This window comes from Octopus sinensis, linkage group LG14 (assembly GCF_006345805.1).
Source record: "Octopus sinensis linkage group LG14, ASM634580v1, whole genome shotgun sequence".
In the NCBI taxonomy this organism is placed as follows: Eukaryota; Metazoa; Mollusca; class Cephalopoda; order Octopoda; family Octopodidae; genus Octopus; species Octopus sinensis.
The window spans coordinates 49,119,517-49,146,970 of NC_043010.1; the positions used below are offsets into that span (position 1 = coordinate 49,119,517).

Below are 27,454 nucleotides of genomic sequence, written 5' to 3' on the forward strand. Positions count from 1 at the left end.
TATCAGCTGGGACCTCATTGTCGCAACTGACGTAGTGCTCTCCATATATATATATATATATATATATAAAGACACACAAGCATATATGCCAAGATCAGTAAAGCATTGGATAGAATGTCTCGCAAACATTTGTTCTGGCACCCTCTACTCTCACCTCAAATCCTGCTGAGGTTAACTTTCTCTTATATCACTTCTGGATTAGTAATAAAGTACCAGTACAGGGTAGTGAGATGGCAGCAATTGTTGGAGAAAAGGAGATACTTGTTCTGGGTCTTTGCATCCATAGTTCAAATTCGACCAAGAGCTACAAATCCTACTGATGCCCATGTCACCAACTTCAGTCTTCCTTGGCACATTCCCTCAGTGCAGGAAGGTATGACAGACTACATCACCTCTCTGTAATCATAAAGGCCATCAGTCATCTCAATACAGTTTGAGTCATCGTTACAGAAACTTTGAAGATTAAGAACACAGGGGACTGAACTCCTGTCTCTTTCTCCACATTAACCAAACTCACTGGCAAATGGTTCCTGGGGTTTTAGACTCAGAAAACATCCTCAACAATAAAGAAACGCCACTGCCACCGAGATTTCACATATTTATATGTGTGAACAGTTTTTAGTTCAATTATCAAAACTACTGTGTCAGGTAAACTCAGGACTTAGCTACTGTCTCGGTCATAAGTTGTAAACAACAGACATCTGTACTTACACACTAACAGAAGAATTTGCATTGAAAGTCAGTCATAAGAAACCAATATAGGTTTGTTTCTTCCAGCTGGCTTCAATAGTAAGTTTAGACAAAAGCCTTAGGATGGGGTGAAGCAGTGACTTATTACTTTAAGAAAATAGCTTCAACGTTCTTGAAACAAATTAGAATTACTAGAGAAATGAGGGCAAAGGCTAACAGAATCAATGGAAAAATCAGATAAATTTTCATATTGATATCTGATATATACTTCTGCCTTACCAGTGTTCAACTGGTAATTATTTTATCAACCCTGAATGGATGAAAGGCAAAGTCAACCTTGGCAGAATTTTAACTTGGAAGGTAAAGACAGATGAAATGCCACTAAACATTTTGCCCAGTGTGATAACAATTCTGCCAGCTCACCATCTTTCTATATATTTTTTTCAATATTAAATAGATACAGAATAAGATATTACAAGAAATTTCTTAAAAAAGCAATGCATCATTTTAAAATGACTCACAGGAGTTTTGCGACAAATACTAGAGAAAGAGATGCTATGCTGTTGCCCTTATTGGTAATCTCTGGTCTTATGTACTTACCAAACAATAGCCAATCGAGGGATAGTGAACATTAGTGCAGGGTCGTAGTCATCTATCATTTCCTGAGTAAGAAGACCTAACTTTAGTGATCTGCAAAAAAATTTTAAAATTTCTCTTTAATTACAGAATGACACTCAAAATTGCAACAAACTAATTTTTGTCTCCAAATGAATGCACACATAAGAGTAATCTATCTTCTTAATTTGTAACCAAATGTTTTAGAAATTGATCCATTTTAACCATTGAGGATAGTTGAGGTAAAAAAATAGAAATTCAGCATTAAAACCTGCTGTTTGGTATCCATGAGAGAGGGAGTTCTTGAAGTTAATGTGAAATTCTTATAAAAGTATAAATGTGCATTCATGTGAATTAGTGTGTGAAAATTAAAAATATATAAAAACTATTGGAGAGAAAAATTGTTTGTGAAAATATATGAAGTACAATGGCAGAGATAGGTGGATGGATTACAGTTCACATGATACTGCTACAACCGTTCAGTGACACCCTTTTGGTAAGGTACATAACTCTGTGAGGACTTAGTGTTTGTGAATAACACTTATGTCGCAAATGAGCATTTTGTGAAGTGTCAACTATGAAAAGAATAGCTGTAGCAATAACAATCTCAATACTATTTTTACTGCCATTTACATGATACATGTAAAATATCAAAAATTAAATTGATATTTTTTTATATTTTAGATTTCTTTTTTAACCCTAAAGCATTCAGATTTCTCAAGTTTAACGTCTGTTTATTCACATTGATATGAATTAGTCATGCATTACCTTGTAGCTTTGCGATTTCAATGACATGATTGCTTAGTTTTAGAATATCATATCCATGAAGACGTACAAAAGCAGACACTAAAATGATGATTAATTAGGCTGTGTATTTCAATAAATATAAGGTTACAAAATGGTGAGGAAGTCAACAGATAGATCTTCTTTTGTCAGACTTGCAGTAATTTTAACATAAAAACTGAAGACAGGTGTCAAAACCGTGATGATAGAAAATATAAAAATGCCTAGATCAAAGTTCTCAATCATTTATGTACTGGAGTCAATATTTTCCAATTAGTGAAGGCATGTGAGGAAAATAACTCAAAAATATATTCTCCAAATGGCAGAGTAGCAATCTGGAGAACCCTGCTCTAGATATTATGCACACAGTGATGATATCAACTTCTCAGACTATTTGCAACACCTGTAGACTTGGTTAATTCCTATTCTTAACACATCAATATAATAAAGAGGAAAAGAAAATATATTTCTTGAGATATCACCATTCAAAACAGAAAAATATGACAAACTTGTAACTACGAACAGTCATATTCTTTTCAACTCTATGCACAAGGCCCGAAATTTGGGGGGATGGGACCAGTCGATAAGATCAACCCCAGTACGAAACTGGTACTTAATTTATCAACCCTAAAAGTATGAAAGGCAAAGTAGATCTCAGCCGAATTTGAACTCACAATGTAGACAGACGAAATACCGCGAAGCATTTCGCCTGGTGTGCTAACAATTCTAACAGCTCACCAATAATAATCCTTTCTACTATAGGCAACAAGGTCTGACATTTGGTAGGAGAGGGCCAGTTGAATAGATGTACTCCAGTATGCAACTGGTACTTAATTTATCGACCCCGAAAGGATGAAAGGCAAAGTCGACCTCAGCGGAATTTGAACTCAGAACGTAGACAGACAAAATACTGTTTGGCATTTCGCATGGTGTGCTAACATTCCTGCCAGCTCACCTACAAGCAGTCATATTACCAAATTACCAAAGACTGGGTCTTTGGTCAGATATGTTTGCACTACATTCCTTGCAAATTATATTCATCAATTTCCATGTAAACATTCCTTGCCTGCATTTAAGCTTTGTAGGGTTGAGACAAAATAAACACTGCAAATGAGAGATTGTCAAGTGTCTCAACTAACAAAATACTGATTTGTTCAAGTGAACATTAACTGTTTTGATATCAACCTGATTGATATTGCTTTTAGTTTTATAAGGCGAAACCACATTTTAACCTTTAACATTTAAACAAGCAACTTGCAGCTTGTTTTGTGTACAAATCAACTAAATCCAGCCTCTCACACCTACCATACAATGTCATTCTAAAAAAAAACAATCATTTCATTGAAATCTCTTAGCTACAAGAATGCATGTTTAATTCAAAACAATGTGACTAAAGAAGTATTACATTTGGCAGAGTAATCTGAATGCTAAAAGGTTCAAGAGTTCATATCTAAATTTAAAAATCAAAATCCATCCACCATAAAATTCTTTCTGTTAGCTTTTGTTCCAGATAAGGTGAAAGTTAATCATTTTCATACATTAAATTGAATTCTTTATTATTTTCAAAGACATGGTCACAAAATAATTAAGTGATTCCACTCACCTATGCACAGTTTCTGAAAACAATACAGTCACCTCTTGCAAAATATCATATTCTTTCATTGTCTTCACAGGAACCATTGCACTCACGTAGCTAAAAGATAAACAGATTAGAAAACTTTATTATATATAGGTGTGTGTGTGTGTGTGTTGACTCATATAAGGAAATATAGACATTGGAGCTTGACACATTTTTAAGTCCAATTTTGTTAAACTGTCCAACCCATGCCAGCACAGAAAACAGATGTTGAACAATGAGGATGAGAACCCAAAAGCTTATTATCTCTTGTCGCTGTGTTTTCTGACTAGAATTTAATTCTTTTGATATTTGTAACCAGCAGAGAATAAACAACTGAATTAACATGACAGAATGCAGAAAGGAAGCAATAAATCTTAAAGTAATACAATGTATGTCAGTGTGTGTATAAATTATGTAAGTGTACACAGGTTATGTGTATTTGCAGCATTTATAAATCATAACTTGCTAACAGAGCAGTTTTACAATTCATGCAATTACACGTGCATGTAAGTGTTTTATATTTATATACATCAGGGGTTCTCAACCATTTTTTATCTATGGAACCCTTTGATTGTTATTTTATCCTAGTGGTCTCCCATAGCCATTAAATACTTGGAAACTAGTTTTAAAGAAACTTCTTTAGAAATTCTTATTTTGTAATTCATACATTAACTTGTGTCGCTTGAGCTATGCAAAATGTTAGAGAAAGAAACCTAGCTGTTTCTTGCAGTAAATGCCAAAGCATACACCTAAAGCAAAATTTTTTCAGAATTCTATTTAGAATACTATTGTGGATACCCAATCTACTATTTCGTTACATGGACCCCCAAAATCTTATATAGACCCTCAGGGGCCATATGGAATCTGGTTGAGAACTACTGATATATGTAAACATTAATACACACAGTATTATTATTTCAAAACAAAAATGTAGTTTTATGAATGCAGCAAAGCTTTTATCACCCACCATACTTCAGCTTGAGGTCTAATTACCCTTGTCTAATTACCCTCAGAATCTAGGCCTTTTTTTTTTTCACTTTAAAAAAATTAAATAAAATTAAAAGAAATTAAAAAAAATTAAACCACATCCTATCAAAGTATCTCTGCTATGTTAAATGGAGAAGTGAAGGGGTAAATTAACAGCATGATAGTTAAAATATTTACCAGTGACCAGTGCTGATTAGCTGTGGTCAAGCACTTGGTGAACTGATAGAGTTAGTTAGAAAAAAAAAAAAAGAAAAAACCTACCATAGTAATTTGGTCGACAAAATTACAACCTTCCCTGTGTACAGTGTGTAGTTGGTAAAGTAAAACACCATCGGAGGTACATTACTTGGTGGGGATTAGTATAAAGCCTTCTCTAAATGAACTATACTAACTAGTACAGCTAGTAATTAAATACTAGACTTCTACCTGCATGTAGTGTGTGGTAAGTGGAGAGAAACAGCAGCTTTATAAGATGGTGAAGATAATTCAAAATAAACAAAGAAAATATACCGATTTCAAATGTAAGAACAAGCTATGTATGTCTATATATATATGTGTGTATATATATATATATATATATATATATATATATATATATTACATACATATATAAAGAAAAAAAATAAAGGAAAATGGATCTGAGTGAAAAGCAAAATTTCCTGGTTAGGTTACAAGGTATATTTAATCTGACATAAAAGTTAATTATGCATGGCTTGGGAATTAGTCATTTTTGTAGTCTATCTTACAGGTTTGAAAATACCACGGAATATATTTACCTACATCATTAGAGACTTCAAAACATTTCAACTACCTTCCAATGAAATCAAAAGAAAAGTTTAAGCTTTATATCTGGAAGGAAATCTAAAAAATTTCCCAACCTCAGGTGATCATATTACATTCAAAAGGCAGTTGGAGTATCATATGTTGTTGTTGGTTTTTAGCATCAGGTGCACCTGAGCACCGTATACAATAATTTCATTATTATTATTATATAAATGAGGAGATCTGTGATAAAAATTCATTGTAGCTGTGACAATCTTATTTTATTTTCAGACAGCGTATTCCAAAACTATGTTATCAAATATGGCTTTCCTTTCCATTTTTTACATAAACAAAGCATGGTTTGAGGAGGTTTGGGAGGTATTTATCACAGGCCAAGCAATGACATGTATTTCTCTCTCACTAGCTTGTTTTCACTATTTCATCGGGTAGAGCCAAAAATATTTGATCTTTGAATGCCTATTTTCACCAGCATCACCACTATAACAGTAGAAAATCACAAAACTAAGTGGACAGGTTGCAACACCCATTTATTATCACAAGTTACACATACAAGCACCAAACTTATAAACAAACTTTTTCCGCACCTATCAAATGGTTACTAATTTAAACATCAGTTATGGGCAGTTGGTGTTCAGCTTGAACCAACTTTTCTTATTAGAATGAATAAATTGCATTTCTCAGATCATCATCATCTAACATGGCATGGGTAGGGTGGTTTGAAAGATTCTGACAAGCCAGAGGGCTTGTGTTGAGCTCCAATAGTTTCTTGGGAATGGTTTCTATGGTTGGATGCCCTTTCTAACATCAACCACTTTACAGAATGTACTGGGAATGTACTGGGAAGAGGGGTGGGATGGAGAGGGGTGGGGTAGAGAGGGTGTTTCTTTCTTTATTTTTTTGTGCCACCAGCACTAGTCAGATCATCAAGTACTCATGAGACAAGATGCCTCAACTGAGAAGGGCATAGTATTAAGGGATGTGAAAGTATGATCATGGAACAGGAGCAGGTGACTTGCTGAAGAGATGAGGATGAGTATATGTCTTCCATATCTGGAAAAGGATAAGTCTAAATTCAAGTTGTACTTGACTAAACTACTGACTAAACTATGAAACCTTTTCTGAAGGGTTTATTTTTCTTCCCTTCTTACTTATTGGAAAGTGCAATACCAATTCCACTCATAGATCTTCCTAGACTAGTGAGATTGATGCTATTAACATTCTTTTTATGTCTTTTAAGTTTCAGTCATTAGACTGCAGCCATGCAGAATTTTTAGTTGAATGAATACACCCCAGTTCTTTTTTTTTTTTAAATCTGGTACTTATTCTATCAGTCTCTTTTGCCCAACAGCTAAGTTATGGGGACCTAAACAAACCAAGTGTTGATGGTGGACAAACACACAACAACGCACAGACGACAAGCTCAGAATTAACATTAAAAAATAAAAATCTAATCAAAAATAATTACATAATGAGGAAATGAAATTAACACAGTGATTTCCAAGTACAAGAGACAACTTCAGACATCATCATCATCGTTTAACGTCCGTTTTCCGCGCTAGCACGGGTTGGACGGTTTGACCGGGGTCTGGGGAGCCAGGGGCTGCCCCAGGCTCCAGTCTGATCTGGCAGTGTTTCTACAGCTGGATGCCCTTCCTAACGCCAACCACTCCGCGAGTGTAGTGGGTGCTTTTTACGTGCCACCTGCACAGGTGCCAGAGGGGTCTGGCATCGGCCACGATCGGTTGGTGCTTTTTTATGTGCCACCGGCACAGAAGCCAGTGGAGGCTGCACTGGCAACGGCCACATTCGGATGGTGCTTTTTATGTGTCACCGGCACAGGTATCACAACTACTGTTTCCATTGATATTTGGTTCGATGTTCATGTACATGCACTTGACTCAACAGGTCTCCTCCAGTTTTATTACACCTCTTCAGCTAAGCATCAATTTCATTGCATTTACTGAAGCAGTGATGAGAGAATCAGTAATTGATGTACAATACTGTATAAGTGTAGGAATAAATAACATTTTAAAAATAGATATACAAGAGTGAGATTAATTACTTAGAAACACCATCTACATAAAAAAAAAAAAACAGCTTGACTAAGTGTTAACATATTTAATGTAATGAGCATTAAAAATCTAATTATAGATACTTAGGCTTTTTTCAAGGACACAAGCAATTGTTTCAACCAAAGATTAAAACTGATACAGGACTTTCAGCATATTCACAATGACTATTTACGAGGCAGACGAACAAGGATTGAAATCTGTTACGTATCCAAATGCACAGACAAATACACGCAAGAATGTACATGGTCACATACACAGATGTGCACACGAATGCGTGTGTACGCACCCACTAGGTGACACGTGCAGCAGTTTGAACTTTGTGTCAAGCGGTGATTTTAATAGTGATAGTAAATACACAGAACAATCCTATCAGCTCTTAACATTGGACCATGCAACTTGACATTTAACAGAACATCAATAGAAAGTAGGAAAATGAGTGGGTGGGGACGATGAGTTATTCTGTAAAAGGTGTGTGTGCGTTTTTGTATATAAGAGCAAGATGAATGTATGAGACATGTGCAAGCCTAATTGCATTTAATCACCTGTATACGCAGGTGTAGAAATGGTTGCATGGTAAGAAGCTCACTTCCCAATCAGCTTTCAGTACAGTCCCACTGAATGACACCTTTGGCAAGTGTCTTTTGCTATAACCCTAGGCTGCCCAAAAGCCCTTGCGAGTGGATTTGGTAGATGGAAACTGGAAGCTTGTCATATTATTTAATTCTTTTACTTGTTTCAGTCATTTGACTGCAGCCATGCTGGAGCACCACCTTGAAGTGGTTTTGTTGAACAATTTGACCACAGGACTTATTTTTAAGTCTAGTACTTATTCTACCGGTCTCTCTGCCAAACCACTAAGCTATGGGAATGTAAATACAACACTGATTGTCAAGCAAAGTTGGGGAATAAACAAAGACACACACACACACACATATATAAGGCACAAAATTACATTCTGACCCTCTGGCCAACAACTGATGAGGAGTTGGGGAACTTCTGTATCTGTTTTCCAAGGTGCCTTCCATGTGGTCAGGAAGGAAGCTTCTTACCACACAGCCACACCTGTGCCTGTACCTATATATATATATATATATATATATATATATATATATATATATATTGAAAATGTAACCGCGTGTGTACCGTTGTCGATTTTTTTCCTCCGTCTTCCCTTCTTTGGATCTTTCCTTTTCCTATGTTTCTGACGAAGAGCTCCGCTCGAAATATTAAACCCTCCTTCTTTCCTTCTCTCCTGAGCGTCCAATAATACTATATTTGTTCCACGTCCTCGCGTTGTTGTGTTTTCTCTTTGTGTTTTCATGTTTGGATTAACTTTATATATATATATAAACATTTATTCTATTTTTAATGCAGGCTTCACATTTCCATTCATGCACATTAATGCAACCAACCAACCAACCAAAGTGTTAGCATATTTAATAACGAGTGGCATTAAAATGCTAATTGAAACTTTCTGTTGATGAGAACTTCCTGCTGCAAAACCTAATCAAGTGATACAAAGTCTACATGTCTTTTTTTTTTTTTTTCCTGAGACTGGTATCCAACAGAGGAAATAGAAAGACTATCACATTTTCATTAACATAATTTTTACTGTCTTGTAATAAAAAAAAAAAAAGTTATAATTATTCTTTCTCAAACTGGCGCAAATCCAGAAACTTTAAAAGTGAATAACTAACCGAATTGACCGTATCGCTCTCAAATTAAATCCCATTGACTTGGTTTTTCAGAGAGATTCAGTGCTATTTTATTAACTAACCATCCTGTTGCTAAGCATTACCTGTTTTTCAAATAAACTATTTTATTAACCAGTTTATGGCCACACTTCTCATGAAACTGTTAGAATAGTAAGAGTCACTTAAAAGTAACAAAATATTTCAGTACTGTCACTACAATGTCACTGACTTCCAAATAACACATTCAGAGCATACTGTTAATATAGTTCAACACTATACATATATACAAAGACACACATATATATATCCATTTGTGTTAAATGTCGGGGGAAAAAAGAGTACTCAATACCATAGTAGAGATCAATAATATTTCATTTTGGTTGAGTCAGTTTCTTGCCACTTTCAGTTTCACCTGTAAATGCACAGGATCTTCAGGAAAGTGATAACTTGACCAAAATTATATGTATACATGTATTATATATGTCCTTTTACTAATTACATACTTTTTATTTATTATTTTATACTTTAATTATTGGTATATGTTTTTATTGTATATCTAATTTTTTTCTATATGATATAATTTAATTATATCATTATTATTTCATTGTTGAATTGATAAAAGGTTGGTTCTTCCCTAATTTATATACATATACATATATTTGTCTATTTCCCATATATTTCTCATTTTCTACATGTAATTCATGAACTAAAAACATTTACCTTAGGCACAAGGCCCCACACTTTGAGAGCAGGAGCTGTCAAGTCATCATCTACTGATGGGATGTGAACTTAGGACAAAGAGTTGTGCTTCAATTTTCAAATAATCATGAACTTGGAGGGCTTTAGTAAATCACCAAACTCTTCCATTTATGGGTATAATTAATCTGAGTTTCGGAACTGAAAAAGTCCTTACATACAATTACATAAAATTTCAATTTAAACCTAAACACTTAAAACCAGGTTTTTGTATCAGAGAACTAGAGATGATTTCAGATTAGAATTAAGAGATAATGTTCCAGTTTATCTTGAACATTGTTTAATATAAAATATGTCATCATCATCATGATCGTTTAACATCCATTTTCCATACTGGCATGGGTTGGACGGTTTGACTGGGGTCTGGGAAGCCAGGAGGCTGCGTCAGGCTCCTATCTGATCTGGCAGTGTTTCTACAGCTGGATGCCCTTCCTAACGCCAAATTTTAAATTATAAATTTTAAATTATAGGACATGTATTCATGAATAGAGCAGAAAATGTGAAGTAATGTACTATTGTATAAGACCTTATACTATATCCTAGATATGCTCCTGTCACCACTGCCATTACTTAATATCCTGAACCCAAACAGTCAGTACAGCTGTTATAACATGCATTACTTCCAGGAAGCAATTGGAATAAGAAAAGCAAAACAAAACCTTTCAAATGAAGAAATAATACAATCAATGCCATACCTCAATTCAAACTCAGCAAACAATTTATCAAATATCGTCAATGCCTCTTTAATCTGAAATAAAATGGCAAAGAGAAATTGATGAATTACAATCTTAATATTTTCATTTGCTTCATATTTAAAACACATCTTGTTTCCATTTTTTGTTTCTCCAATTTGAATAATTTTATATACTTTTTAACAAGCTAACTAGTTGTGACACCAGCACCTGTTCTGGCACTGTCTATATATCGCTGGCAGGGAAATGAATCGCTGGTGTCTTTAGTGGTCGAGCATCCATCATTGACAAGACCAAACAAGGTCGAAATCACATGATCTGGTGGTTTTGATGCTGAAAGTGACGAGGATTTATCTCTTTGCTAGCAATATATACAAGGATGCATTTTGCACCAAAAAACCAATATGAGAGTTTCTTTCATGGTAACTACCACAGCAAAGTTTGTTCTAACAAATCTTGTTTAAGAGAGGATAAATATTACTTCTCTGGATTAATACTGCTTCTGTTGCTAATATATAATTTGAGTACGTTTGACAATAAAGAGAGAAAAAACTAGTGAAACAAAAAGCCATAATTGACTCTCAAATCTAAAAAGACCCACTGTTAGAATCTCTTAGAAGAAAGAAAGAGTTGCTGAATATTTATCGTTTTCAGTGGACTTACATTTCTAAGGCTACTGGCTTGCCAGTAACTCAGTTAAACTATCCAATCCATGCTAGCATGGAAAGCCTTGATTAAACAATGATGATGATACAGAATGGCAGGATTTTGTCCCTTGCATAGCTTTACATACATCTTGAAGCACTGACTGTTGATTTTTTAAGCCCAGCTCAACTATGATCAAAGGTGTGCTAGCTGTGATCATCCCATCTTTTATGTAGACAGCCTATCTAGGACTACATTGTCTAATGTAGTGTTTTTTTTTTTTTTTTTTTTTTTGCTTTTCTTTCTAAAGATGGTAGTGTGTTATTTGAAAGGGAGCTGGTATTTTTAACAGGTCAAACAACCTCATAGAGGGGCTCCCTCATTGGTTCATTCACTTTCATTATTTCATGAAAATGTAGAATTGAATTTTGCAAGAAGAAATACTTATTCATCCATCTTTTATCACCAAGATGAAAGCATCTCTTACACAGGTTATGGGAAAACCCTCTACATTCTTGGAGCATTAAAAAAAAAACCCCAATAATTAGCTCTGCTGACCTTAAAAAATGTTGGAAACATATGAAGTGTTCAAAATCACTTACTCGTTCTGTGTAGACATTGATATTTTTTAAACATTGCTCCCGCAATATACTGCGTAAACTATCCAGATTTTTGGTTAGTGCTCGGGCCAAAGGTCGCATACTTGCACTTTCAACCTCTCGATTCATTATGGTCGATCCTGCAGCTAAACACTGCAATAAACAAAAGACAATTATACAATTTGAATTATCATTATTTTCGTGCTTTCTTCAAATATCTGAAGAATGTTCAAAAGAAAACAGTTTTCATACATAATAAAAGAAAACATGTGTAGCTTTTGCTGCCAAAGCTCTGCACCCTTAATATGGCAACTTGTCAAAAGCTCACCACAGGTGAAGGTGGGGTGATATGTTGTTTATAAATTAAAATTTTGTAAGCTTAAAAGCAGATGTAAGAAATGAAATATACTCAACAGGTCAAGACCATTCTGTGCCAAATATCCACCCACTTGTGGCTAATACAATAAATTGGATTAGTATAATATATTAGCCAGGTCGCTGGCTATACTGCACTGGAGAAACAGTTGTAAAATTGCTTTGCTTCAGACTGATTTGAAAATGGCAAACGAAGAGACACCCAGAAAAATCTACAATGTATAAATCTACGTATGTTGTCTGACGAATGTGACTCTCAGATGATCAGCAGGTTGAAATGCTGCTTTTCATTACATAAATTAATAGCCCGGTGTTGTAGCATGGATTGTGTAGTTAACTATATTTTGACACAATCCAATGCACAAAAATAAACATATGATAGATAATATAATAGAAGTAAAGTAACCCAGAACAGACAATATACAAAATAATGCTTTATATATTTGCTTAATAACTCATTGAGAAGAATGATACAGTGGAAGCATAACAGGTCCTTAACCCAGAATTCTGGAAATCAAAATTATGCTCTGCAAAGAAATAGATGCTATTTTTGATATGTACACATTGAGTTGTCTATAAATATACTGATAACATATGTATATGTACCTATGGGGGTAGGCACAAATTATATTATGCAATGAAGTATATACAAGGTCAAAGGGGTCACTAAAACCCAAGTAATGTAGTGGGTAGAGACGACAACAACAACAATAGTGTGTGTGTGTATTAACCCATTTTAACCCACTGTCCTTGTTTGAGGACAGTTGTATTTGGTCTGTTTACTGCAATAAGGGTTAACTGGACACAAAACAGTGCTTGTTGTATTTATTTAACCATTGTATTTGGTTTATTTATTGCAATAAAGGTTAACTGGACGCTTCTGTATGTTTGTTATCCCTATTTATATAACTGTCTTCAAAATCATGACAAGGTTAACTTGGGTTAAAAGGATTTCAGAAATAGTCACAGTGTGTCAGACAAATAGTATAGATAACTGATCAAGGCATCAAATTGATTTTGATACATTCATCGGAAATATGAGATTTCTTATATTGTGGTACAAGGTAGGATCAGAGTTCAAGTGACTCAATTACAGTGTGTGTGTGTGTGTATACTTGGAAATGGATGTGTGGCATTCAATTAAATAAATTATATATATATATTATATATATATATGGGTACAGGACGTCACCAACTGTGTAAAAAACATAAAATACAAAGATGAGAGAAAAAATGGAAAACAGGACAAGTAAATACAGAGAATAACCCTTATATTATTTATATTATTATTCAATTGAACACCACGCATCCATTTCAAAGTAAGTTTATCTTAACCTTTTTGATGCGACTCTATACTGATTTCTCCCCCATCCTTTTCTAATTCTCTTTTTCTCCCCCTTCATCATTTTCTATCTGTCTCTCTCCCCCTCTTTCTTTTTCTCTCTCTTGTTGCTCACACGTGACCATCGTCCATCTTTCTTTTCCTGCACAGACGTTCAAAGGACTGGACGTTTTCTCTCTCTCTTCTCTTTTCAAAGAAAATATTTCTCCCGGCATTCACCATTTTCCTCTCGTTCTGGTCTAAAGACCCTCCATGTATGTTTTCATTCAGTTTCCTTGTATGTCTCCACTGCCCTGTTTTTGTTCCCAACTTTGACACTCCATAAATCCTAAATTTTATTTTGGAATATATGGGAGCAACTGTCTTTGAAGACTCATACTATCATTGAATGTTTGAAATGAGGAGTAGACAGACAGCCGACAACTGATGAAGGGTCATTCTGTGTTTACTTGCTCTGCTTTCCATTTTTTCTGTCGTTTGCATATTTAACTTGTTTGTTTTCATATTTCATGTTTTTTACAGTTGGTGACATCCTGTACCCATATATGCATATGTATATATATAATTTATATTATTATTATTATTATTATATATATATATATATATATATATATATATACACATACACACACACACACATACACTCATGGTAGTTATTTTAATGATCCTGGAGATATGAGCTAGCATAATCTAATCTCTTGGAACTTGAAATTAATATGTAGGAGACAAAAAAAGAACTGAAAGCATTTAATGTCGTACTTTACCAATTCTGCTTATATCACAGACCTAAAAATGACACTAAACAGGTGCAGGCATGGATGTATGGTTAAGAAGCTTGCTTCTCAACCACAAAGTTTCAGGTTCAGTCCTACTACACGACAACTTGGGAATGTGTCTTCTGCTATAGCTTCAGACCAACGAAAGCCTTACAAGTGAATTTGGTAGAGAGAAACTAAAAGAAATCTATTGTGCATGTGACTCCCCGTCTTGATATCACATGGTTGTTGTAAATGAATGACATTCATTTCCAATATTCTGTGAAAACATGTCTGGCCAGTGGGGGGGGGGATATTATCTTGTTAGGAAACAGGTCAGTGCTGGTGACATGAAGGGCACCTAGCTGTAGAAAATCTGCCTTGATGAACCTCATCTAACCCATACAAGCATAGAAAAGCAGATGTTAAAATAATAATAAACATGGTGATGATTTCTAACATTCTGGCACAAGGCCAAATATTTTGTGAGATTCAATTAACCCTATGATAATAATTGTTCTGAATATAGACAGACAGGTCACAAATTGGGGGAGGTCATCATCATCATCATCATCGTTTAACATCTGTTTTCCATGCTACCATGGGTTGGACAATTTGACTGAGGACTGGCGAACCAGATGGCTGCACCAGGCTCCAATCTTGATCTAGCAGAGTTTCTACAGTTGGATACCCTTCCTTATCGCCAACCACTCCGAGAGTGTAGTGAGTGCTTTTACGTGCCACCGGCACAACGGCCAGTCGGGCTAAACCCATCTCAGTGCTTGGCTATTACTTTGTTTTATCAGTCTTGGCGAGATGAAAGCCAAAGTCAACCCTGATGGGATTGGAACTCAGAATACAAAGAGCCAGAACAAATATCACAAACCAATTTTCTAATGTATTAACATCCTGCCAACCGACCATCTGAAATAGGTTCTAATTTGGGACACAAAGCCAGCAATTTAGAGGAACTGATTATATCAACTCTAGTATTTGACTGGTACTTTATTTCATCAATATTGGAGGGATGAGAAGCAAAGGTGACTTGACAGGATTTAAACTCAGAATGTAAGGATTTGGAACAAGTACTGTGAAGTATTTTGTCTGACATCATACTGATTCTGCCAATACACCACCTTCATAACAACAAAAAAATTGTTTCAAATTATGACACAAGGCTAACAATTTTAGCAGGATAGTGGGTAGTTGATTACATCGAACTCCAGTACTTGACTGGCACTTTATTTTGTCAACCTTGAAAGGATGGAATGTAGCATTTGAGCTCAGCAAGTGAAATTGCCAAAAGAAATACTGCTAAGCATTTTTGATGCACTAATCATTCTGCAAGCTCACTGCCCTAACGATAATAAAAGTAACTTTATAACTATTTAAAAGGAAAAAGAAAAAAAAATTAATGTAAAAAATATCAACAATAAAGCTAGTGGAGAACTAGAAAAGGCAGTAATAAAGACAAGAATTTAATGAACAATAAAAATCGAATTAATAAACTATAAAAATGCTGGAAGTATCATATGTAATATGAAAATGATTATAATGAATGTAGAACCAAGAAATATCTACATCTTATAATTATAATCACTTTCATTTAGATATATAGTGCAACTATCTCCACTGCCCTTCAACCATAATCATATTGCTTAGATATTGTACTTATAGTGGGTCAGCTGCCCAGTTTGGTACTATTATGGATGAGCAAACCTATGATCAAATTCATTCAAGGCATGACCCTTCAAACTTACTTTTTTTAAGGACAGCTTGATATCCTTATCAACTGTTTAACAATACAGCAACCTATGAGTTGTGGTTTTCATTCTCTTTTCTTCCAGTAGTCTCAGAGGCCCTGCAAAAGGTCATGAGCTATGCCCTGCTTCCTCTGACTAAAGCCAATAAATAAATAATCTTTTTTTGTTTTTGTTTTGATAAATTCTAAATCATTTATTTGTGGCTGTGTGTGGTAAGTAGCTTGCTTACCAACCACATGGTTCCAGGTTCAGTCCCACTGTGTGGCACTTTGGGCAAGTGTCTTCTACTATAGCCTCAGGCCAACCAAGGCCTTGTGAGTAGATTTGGTAGACGGAAACTGAAAGAAGCCTGTCGTGTATATGTATATATATGTGTGTGTGTGTGTTTGTCCTCCCAACATCGCTTGACAACCGATGCTGGTGTGTTTACGTCCCCGTAACTTAGCAGTTCGCCAAAAGAGACCGATAGAATAAGTACTAGGCTTACAAAGAATAAGTCCTGGGGTCGATTTGCTCGACTAAAGGCGGTGCTCCAGCATGGCCTCAGTCAAATGACTGAAACAAGTAAAAGAGTAAAGGAGAGTAAAGAGTGTTAATTTTAACTCTCTAGATATAACACAAACAGCATTTTAGCTATCATTTTGCCAGAATCTTTATAAAACATTTTCCCATCTGAAACAAGCTTCTGTCATTTCATATAGACTAAAAACCTCTGACTACTAAATGGACCACCTAAAATGCACAGAAAGAGAAAACTGAAGCTAGAAGCAAGACACATAACGACTATTTATTTCTGTTTTATGGATGAGTGGTTAATAGTTGTTTAGTCCCAGACAAGCCCTGATTAAATAAATATATGATGAAAAGCATTCCAGCTATAACCATTCAATCTATTTTCGAAATTTCAGCCAATGTACCTAGAGCTACATTATGTAATACAACGATTCTCAAAGTGAGAAATCCTAAATAACTAAACCTAAGTAACTACCCCAACTCAACCTCATTGTTAACCCTTTTGTTACTATATGTCTGTTCAAATTAATTTGTTCCAAACATGAGCTTATTAATGATAGCTGTTTCATTAAATCCTTTGTTATTTTAAAAATGAAAACGAAATTTTGACGGAAGATTTTAATTTAGATTACTTTAAAAACAAGAAGTTTGTGTGATAGAACAAGAGACAGTCTCAGGTGAGTTGGTCTCAAAAGGACTAATGAGAAAAAAAAAACTCTCTTTAATTGTTTCAGTCATTTGACTGCGGCCATGCTGGAGCACTGCCCTTAGTCGAGCAAATCAACCTCAGGACTTATTCTTTGTAAGCCTAGTACTTATTCTATCGGTCTCTTTTGCCAAACCGCTAAGTTACGGGGACGTAAACACACCAGCATCTGTTGTCAAGCGATGTTGGGAGACAGACAGACACACAAACATATATACGACGGGCTTCTTTCAGTTTCCATCTACCAAACCCAGTCACAAGGCTTTGGTTGGCCCAAAGTTACAGTAGAAGACACTTGTCCAAGGTGCCACACAGTGGGAATGAACCCAGAACCATGTGGTTGGTAAGCAAACTACTTACCACACAGCCCTATCCATAAATCTTTTTTTTTTGTGACAGAGTTTTAAAACCATCTATTTTATTAAACATGTTAAATTTGTCTACCCACTTTGCAATCTTCATAGTTTCCATAAATGAGAAACAATAAAGCATTGAGAATGTCATCTTAACACAGTTCAAATGAAAGAAATTTAGTTATCTCTAGTAGGTCAAGTAAACAAGTAGGTAGCCTAGCCTTTTTATGTCTCCAAGATACAAGCCTAGACAGGATTATCTTTTAATGGAAGACCAGCAGCTACACAGGGCTACTGTAAAAATCTCCTGTCCCCATGCCAATAGTGATGCCCTAGAGCAGGAGTATCAAATTCGTTTGGCGCAGCAGTCGAGACTGTAATACAAACTAGATCGTGTGGGCTGAATTGAAGTATAAACTAAATAGCAGCGTTGGCTATAGAAAATGGATAAAGGGGTCAAGAGACATAACAAGTTTATTGACAATAAAGGAACAAACAAAGTTAGAAAAGTTTGTGTACAGAGATGTGGTGGTGGTAGTGGGGGTCACCAAATGGTATATATTGTCCTATTAAGTAAAAATACTTATAATGTAAACAGACAGAAATTGTCCAAATGAATGTAGACACTTCTTGAAGGCTAATACTTGAGAGAATGCTTGCACCGTTTCAATTGCAAAAAATTTTCAATATCATTCGTATCACTAGAATTGATTCAAGAAAACAAGTGTATAAATTATGGATGGGATCTATTAGGCTTGGTATGTATAAACAAAATGGAAGGGAAAACAGATCACATCTTTAAGTGGATTCATAATCACATCTTTATATGGATTCATAAGCTTCTTTTTCAGTGATTAGAACAAAAGATTTCCTAAGATGCACTGATCTGACTGATCGGAACTTATGTTAATTGCAACTCTAACCAAGCCCAAACTCTGAATACAGAATATTTTTCCTTTTTATAAACCAGACTAGCCTATATACATCCTTATACACTGGTGGTCACAATGCACTTCTATTCTTCCCTTCACTGCACTCTTCTCCATTTGGGCCTGAACTGTTTGGCATGCCATCTTCCTATCACCTTGGAGGTCTCTTCCAGGTGAGCTCTCCCAATAGATACTTCTCAACAACTGCACAGATCCACCTGTTGTCTGTGAACCTTGCAACATGTCTAGCCTAGCAAAACTCGTGCTTTTGATTCTCAAATTACCTTGATTCAGATATGTTCTAGCAATGATATTCTTAGCATGGATCTTTCCAGAGACCACTATATCATAGCAAGTTGCTGTTCTTTATTCATAGCAGCACATGTCTTGCATATAAGAGCACAAGTGGGACAATACACACAGGCTCTTATCCATCAATGCTTTGAGCATATCGTTAATCAAAACAAACACTTTTCATCCTGCTTTTATTCTGTGTGAGATTTCAATGAGATCATGTCTCAGCATATATTTACTGCCAATTCTAAATAAACATATTCCTTCACCTCAATTTTATTGCTTCTCACCATGGAGTACTGGACTAAACATTGTCCTAGAGAAAAGAAAAGGTCAGTATAACTTAGCACTAGTGTCATTGTAGTGTTGCCTATGGCATTTACCAAACACAGGGAAGAATTTTTGCTCAATATTACAAGTTTACAAACCCTGCTATGATTTAATATTGCCTAACATGTACAGAAATTTAATGATTGCAGCTAAATAAATAAATCTATAAATGAAATCAATTATCCAGAAAAAAATTACTATACAACACTAAGATATAAAATTAATCAATGCAACACCTAACTTGCTTAACATACTAGTTACATAAAAAAAAAGTACTTAGCTGTCATTCACAAATCAGTGCAACCTAGTAGCTGGTACCAAGTTTTCACTAATTGTTTTAGAAATTTAGATACTTCCACAGCAAAGACCAGATAGACACCCTCTTGCTCCACCATTGACAGTGAAATACTGAGGATGTGACAGCTGGAACAAGTGAAGGTTGTACCAGCAGTCAGTTGGTACTCCTTTTCACTTTAGTGCATGGGAACAATATGAAATGATGTTCCTTGCTCAAGAACACAGCACAACATAGTGCTGTACTCACCACATACATATACACTGTACACATTAACACTTACTTTGCTGTTTTCCATGTGGATAGTATTAATGGATTATTTCTTTCATGCTTTATGTAATCTTTATCTGAGGATATTCATCTAACTCCATTTACTTAGTAGACAAGTGAATGACAATATTTCAGTGTGTAAAGGCAGCAAGTTAGCAGAATCATTAGTACATGGGTGAGCTGGCAGAAACGTTAGCATGCCGGGTGAAATGCTTAGCCATATTTCGCCTGCTGCTATGTTCTGAGTTCAAATTCCACCGAGGTCGACTTTGCCTTTCATCCTTTCAGGGTCGATTAAATAAGTACCAGTTACGCACTGGGGTCGATATAATCGACTTAATCCATTTGTCTGTCCTTGTTTGTCCCCTCTGTGTGTAGCCCCTTGGAGAGTTAACTGCTATTTCAAGCAGGTTGAGCAACTCCACATACAGGCTCAGAGTTAGCTCATATTTCTGCTATTTGATTTTATTGATACCAAATAGTTTTAAGAGTTCAAATCATGTAACAAAATACATACTGCCAAAATACTGATGTAGCCTCAATCAGCTCAGGCTATTCCATTCACAAGCTTTAAGAGATTTTCGCCTCAAAATTATTAGTAAGACAGTGAGCTGGCAGAATTGTTAGCACACTGCGCAAAATGTTCAGTGGAGTTTTGTCTGTCTTTACATTCTGAGTTCAAACATCACCAAGGTCAACTCTGTCTTTCATCCTTTCAAAGTCAAAACTACCAGTTACACACTGGGGTTGATTCAATCATTGAGCATACACACACATAGAAATTTCAGGCCGTGTGCCTATATCAGAAAGGTGGCACATAAAAAGCACCATCCGTTCGTGGCCGTTTGCCAGCTCTGTCTGGCACCTGTGCGGGTGGCACGTAAAAAGCACCCACTACACTCACGGAATGGTTGGCGTTAGGAAGGGCATCCAGCCGTAGAAACACTGCCAGATCTGACTGGGCCTGATGAAGCCTTCTGGCTTCACAGACCCCAGTTGAACCGTCCAACCCATGCTAGCATGGAAAACGGACGCTAAACGATGATGATGATGATGATTAAGGTGGTGCATTGACAGAAACACTATAGTATTACTTTGAATTTCTGAGTTCATGTCCTGCTCAGGTCAACTTTGTCTTTGACCTCTTCCAAGGTCAATAAAGTACCAGCCAAATACTAGGGGTCAATAGAATAGATTATTCCTCTCCTTCAAATTTCAGGTTTTGTGGCTATGTTAGAATTAGAACTTTTTTTTAATTAGTCTATTGGTCTGAAAATATTCTTTCTCTCTAACATATCCTTATAGTAACTGAGCAAATGTTGACACAGCAACCAACCACTTGATCATAATCTTAGCATTTGGTCATCACTAACTTCATAATGACTATAAAGTTAGTGACGACCAATGCTGAGAATTTTAGCACTTTCATTTATCCCTCGGTGTTATGATTTATCAAACTATCTTGACTTTAATTTAGCCAGCTCTTCTGTTTGTTGTGTTAGGTAGACTAGACAAAGCAGGTTTTCTTTATCTCATCTAAGCTCTATATTTAACAGCTGTTCATTTACCACTAATACACACATACACACAAACTCACAGCTGACACAATAATAGTATTAATTCTAATAACAATCTTTATGTGAACCTTAGCAATGAACTCTCTCTCTCAGTTCATTACATTTTTTTTTCAAACAGATGCAAAAGGATTAACATTATCCAACAGCTCTGTCAACCACCCACTCTGCTCTCATCTACCATTCTGTAAATAAACAAATTAACAACAGATTTTTTTTTTTTTTGCACGAACCAGCAGCTTGTCTTCACAGTTCAAAGTGATCTTCAGAGTGTCATCATGGAAATATTTACAATAGCACCTATTATTACAGTCACAGAATGCATATGCACATACAGTGCACAACAGACTGATACAACGCTTCTCCCTCCACCTGTCTTTCCTTGGCAAATAGAGAGTAACACAATATGCAAACTACAGCTGCAAGTTACATATTAAACTAAAGGAATCTTGTTAATTGACAATTTTACATTTATATACACACACACACACACACAACTAAAAGCAAACAACTACATAAATAATTAAAAGCAAGCAGTAACACATACACAATTAGCATCCAGTTATGCTGACACAGAGGTACAAGCAATTCGAATTTGCTGGTATTTACAACCTGTAGTTGGGTGAGTCAGGTCAATCCAAGGAGGATTTAGCACACTGCTTTCACTACGTAAGGTGGGTGACAGTGTCTTCAGATCAATTCCAAGAAAGGTCGATCAAGAAGGTGGAAAATATTTTCACTAAATATGTTTCAAAATGACGTTTAATGCTGATTGGAGATCAATAATCAAAGTGATCAATTAGTAGGTCACCATCTGATTAGAAAACCACAGTAGCGGAATTTAATATTACTTCTTTTTCTTTCTTTCCATTCTCCCTCCTCCCCTGCTGACATTTTCTTGAATTTTTTTTAATGATTTGTGTATTTGTGTGTATTATATTGCATGTGTGTGATAAAAATCAGAGGTGATGATATTACTGAAGTATATAGAAATCAATTTCTCCATCTTCAATAAAAATATGATAATTATCAACTTAAAAGCTCATTTGGAGCAGACACATATCTCACAATTTTAATTATTAAATTAATCTATTATGGCCTTAAATATTCCAGAAAGTCAGTCAGTCAGTCAAAGAGACAAATATACAATCCCAACAAAACTAAATGTTTATGCACTGTAAAGAAAAGAGAAATCTAAAGTTTTAGGCAGGGCTGCTTATGAGAGAGAAGAAATGAGAAGTAAGATGAAAACTTGGCAGAACTGTTAAACTAGCAGATAGAAAGAATGTTTGGGTGTTCTGGAACTATGTGCTTAAGTTCAAATCCTGCCAAAGTCAACTTTACCTTTCATCCTTTCAGAATGGAAAAATTTAAGTACCAGTCCCGTGCTGGACATCAATTCTTACTTCTGTCACTTCCTCTCTCTTTCGAAGATCTACTGCACTTTCGAAGATCCAAAGAGGCCTGAGTACAGCAGATCCTCCAAAGAGAGGTTTAAGCACAGCAGTTTAAGAACAGGCCTTGGACAAATTTTAATCCTGAGTGGTTGGCATTAGGAAGGGCATCCAGCTGTAGAAACCTTGCTAGATCAGATTGAAGCCTAGTGCAGTCTCCCGGCTTGCCAGTCCTCAGTCAAACCATCCAACCCATGCCAGCATGGAAAATGGATGTTAAACAATGATGATGAAGTCAATTTTAAAAAATACCAAACACATGTAAAATGTACCTTCCTGTCTCCATGAAGAGTTAAGGGTCCAAGACAATGCAAAGTGAAGGAGAAATGTGATCTCTCTGATAATTTATTCCCCGACTCCAATTAGAATGTACCTTTTAAAGGAACATCTTTTAAACCAAAATTAGAAAGTGGGACATGTTAAAGAAGAAACTAATCTGTGAAGGATACGCAGGGGAACAAATATTACAGTTTGGGATACAGAATCGACTCTTCTTGGTGCAGATCATCACCTAATTCTGAGTAGTCTAGGTGTTTATTTTCCATTTATAGTCAATTAAACCTTCCGTTTGAATGTAGTGCTATAATGAGGGTACATTAATATTTTTGAAATTAAGCTCAAGTATAAATTTCCAGAATTAGATAGTTCACCCAATTTTCCACTACTTATTTTATGTCAACAAATTGGTTTGAATTCCTTGTTAGAATTATTTCACTTCAGAGCAAAGTTATAACTATTTATAACTTGTAGTTAGTATTTATTTTACCAACCCTGGAGGCAAAGCCAGCATTCTGACCTGTCTTTGAAATCCAAATTTTATCTTCTACATGTTTCAATCATTGGATTGTGGCCATGCTGGAAAACAAGCTTGAGGGGTTTAAGTCAATAAAGTTGACCCCAGTATCTTTTTTAAACAAATCTGGTGCTTATTCTGGTTCTTTTGCCAAACCATTAAGTTATTGGTCATAAACAAACCAACACTAGTTGTCAAACAGTTTTAGGATACACACAAACAGGCTTCCACATAGTTTCTGCCTACCAAATTCACCCACAAGGTATTGGTTGGCCTGGGACTACAGAAGAAGACACTAAATAGTTGCAAAGTGAGGTTCATAACACAAAAACCATGCCTGCATCAATACAGATGAATGAAACAAAACACTGTAAAATATTTAAATGAATCTGATTTAAGAGTATCTAACGTTTCTATCATAACAAAAGCATTCAACCACTTCAAGTGGACGGAACTTCTGGAAGTGGGAGACCCAGGAAAACATGGAACAAAGTATTGACGGAAATGACTAAGGACTAAGATATCTGGCACACTGCTGTACTCAAGGCCCATCCACCACAACAGAATTGATATAGTTGCTGGTGACACATTAAAAATACTGGTACTGGTGCCATATAAAAAGTAGCCAGTACACTCTGTGGAGTGGTGGGTGTTAGGAAGGGCATCCAGCTGTAGAAACCATGCCAAATCAGACAATGGAGCCTGGTGTGGCCCCTGGCCTTACCAGCTCCAGTTAAACTGTCAAACCCATGCCAGCATGGAAAACAGACATTAGATGATGATGATGAATCAACTAATCAACTTACCTCTGCTCCAAACCATAGTTGACCAGCAAGGCTTTCCTGCAAAACATCATCTGGAAATTTTACACGGAAATCTCTGTTAGCTCTATCAACGTCAATGGCTTTATCCATTATTTTTTGGATAATGTTGAGCACTTTGTCCTGACATCCACGTAACTGGTTGACTAAGAGTGTGCAGCGTTCAGGGTCTTTATGACCGTCAAAGCTGTCCAGCTCTGCAGCCACCATGTTCAGCTCTTCATCTGCATAGTAGAATTGAGCCAAAAGGGACCGATCAGACTTCTGAAATAGAAGAAAACGAAATGATTAAAATAGATTGAAACAAATGTTAATTTGTCAAAAATATTAAACCGAAAAAACAAAACAAAACAAAAAAAAGCATCAATTGTCTTTAAAAAACCCTGAATTCTTTCTCTTTATTTATTTACAGCTTTTAACAAAGTAATATCATTGTGGCATTCGGAAGGGTATCTAGCTGTAGAAGCCATGCCAAAGGAGGCACTGGAGTACAAATGTCCTCTTTAGACACATTGGAGTCCGTCAAATGGTCAAACCATGCAAGCATGGAATATTGACATTAAATAGTGATAAGATGATGATGAATGTTTCATTGCATAGAACTAGAATCACTCTAGTTGTATCTTCTCTTGGTAGACATAGTATTTTAGGGATATAAAAGACAAAGATGTGACATTACATTCATATACATAGCATACACAATGGAAAGAAAGTAAAATGACTACAGCCTAGACTCGACTCCAGATTGTGAACTAAATTCATTCAGTTTAACACCTAAGACATTCTAGTCGAACACCTATGACATTCTTGACACAGATCTCAGTGCTTAAACTGAATAAGCTTTTTAGAGTGAAATCATTTCCCATGACTCAAAGCAGAGAAATCAATACTTTACAACTCTGTTCTCTCTAAGCTATGTGTGTGTGTGTGTGTGTGTGCATACATTTTGTCAATCAACACACAAAAGGAAATATGTGTATAAGAAATTAATGCCTAGTTAATAACAAAAAGGTTAGCTGCATAAAATAATAATTAAGCTTATTATATACATTCAATATGCAGATGCTTTTTGTGATACAAAAACATTTTTATGAGAAAATTTTTGTGCACATTTACGACCATAAATTAATAAAAACATTTTTAAACAATAATCACCAACCACGACATGAAAATATGACTGCTCTGAAGGTACTTCTTAATCTATGAAAGTTTTTCCTCTTTTTCAACATTATTTTAACGTCCCCTTTTCTGCAACCAAATGCCCTTTCTTTTGCTAAGTCTCGCCCATTTCCAAGTAAAGTAATATTTCCCCACTGACAAGGCTGGTTTTCACGGAATATTCGAAATGAACATCATTTGTGATGTTTGTTTACAACTATTGAATGATGGCAAGACTAGGATACATACAAACATGCACATGTAATATATCCTTTCTGCTATAGGCAGAAGGCCTGAAATTGGGGGGAGGGGGAAGAGAAGGGTCAAGTTAATTACATCGATTCCAGTGCTCAACTGGTGCTTATTTCATCAAGCCCAAAAGGATGAAAAGCAAAGTTGACCTTGGCAGAATCTGAACTCAGAACAAACAAACAAACAAACAAACAAACACCCACACATGCTATATCGTTTTAATTTCTACTTTTCCATGCTTCTATGAGTCAGAATTTGTTGAGAGATTTTCTGCAAACAGATTCCTTTCCTGTTGATAATCCTAGCCAAACACAGTATAATACTTCCCCATGACCAGGCATGTTTTCATAGAAGACTGGAAATGTAAAACATTGCATTTGATGCTCATTTACAACTTTTTGCGTGGTGTCAAAATGAGACACTCACACACACAATGGGCTTCTTTCCAGTTTCTGTCTACCATGTGGAACCACTGCTTAACCACCATTGTTCCCAGGTTTACTTGAACTCAGAGTCCCAACATATTAGGTCTTATATGTGAAGACTGTATCCAGCAGACTCTGCAGAAGAAACCTTCACAGTTCAACAGAGGGGAAGGTAGCTGCAGAAACACATTGTGGAGTGCAGAGAGTAAGATCAAGTAAGACATATTGGTCAGTCATAGAATCTGTCTCCACCCTCAGTCCATCTTGATTTGGTCTTGCCACTCTACTGAAGATAGTCATAGGCAAGAATGTGAGGTTGACAGTGCACAACTCTACTTCAAACAAAGTCACAGTGCAAGTAATCAGTCATCCTTGAGGTTGATTCGAAGGTCCTTGTTGCTCCAACAAACAAACATGACCTCCTTTAGCAGCATTCCGTGTAACAAGCATTTGAACTTAACCATCACCTAGCCCCCTGCTTAATGTTTTTTATGTTTTCTTTATGAATCCTGACCATTATTTCCTGTGACATTAAAACTGAACATCAACCACATCAATTTCACCTGTTTATGAGGATTGGCAAAGGTCATGGGCTTTGCACCAACCCCTGCCTGATTAATCTATGTAATTATGAAAAAATGAAACAACAAAAAGTCACTGATGCACAGTAAAATACTTTCCAATACATAAGTCAAGAATTTGGCAAGTTTCCAAAACACAAGGATTTCAAATGAATGGAAAGAAGTCTTTCACAGAATATTGCTTTATAGTTGGCTGAATTAGATCTGTCTAACCATTAAACCCCTTATGATACTGAATCACATGAGACTGTCCCTGTCTGATTCTATGCTATAAACTTCCACTTATGTGATCTAAATTTATATTTTCCACCGAAATTTCAATTTATGTTCCAATCACCAACTTAATAATGACAAGGTTATTTTATTAAATTCTTCATTATTTTCAAAATTAATTGAGCAAGGGCAATGTATTTCAACAGAAATAACAAAATGGTTAGTTCAAACAGCCAATCCAAAACCCCCATGAACAAATGTTGAGAATCTCATTTGTATTTGATTCCCATTTTACATTTCAAATGTGGCAAATCTCCAGTTCAC

The 27,454-nt window shown here is 35.7% G+C and overlaps 1 protein-coding gene across 1 annotated transcript in view; it reads right to left on the reverse strand.

Moving 5' to 3' along the window:
• Positions 1–27,454, reverse strand: part of LOC115219481 (lateral signaling target protein 2 homolog) — a 134,874-nt gene that overhangs the window by 14,333 nt on the left and 93,087 nt on the right. The window contains exons 2-6 of the mRNA XM_029789654.2: positions 24,487–24,765; positions 11,938–12,087; positions 10,694–10,746; positions 3,692–3,781; positions 1,291–1,380 (exon numbers count right to left, since the gene is read on the reverse strand). Coding sequence (XP_029645514.1) covers positions 1,291–1,380; positions 3,692–3,781; positions 10,694–10,746; positions 11,938–12,087; positions 24,487–24,765 — 662 coding nt within the window. The remainder of the gene's footprint in view (positions 1–1,290; positions 1,381–3,691; positions 3,782–10,693; positions 10,747–11,937; positions 12,088–24,486; positions 24,766–27,454) is intronic.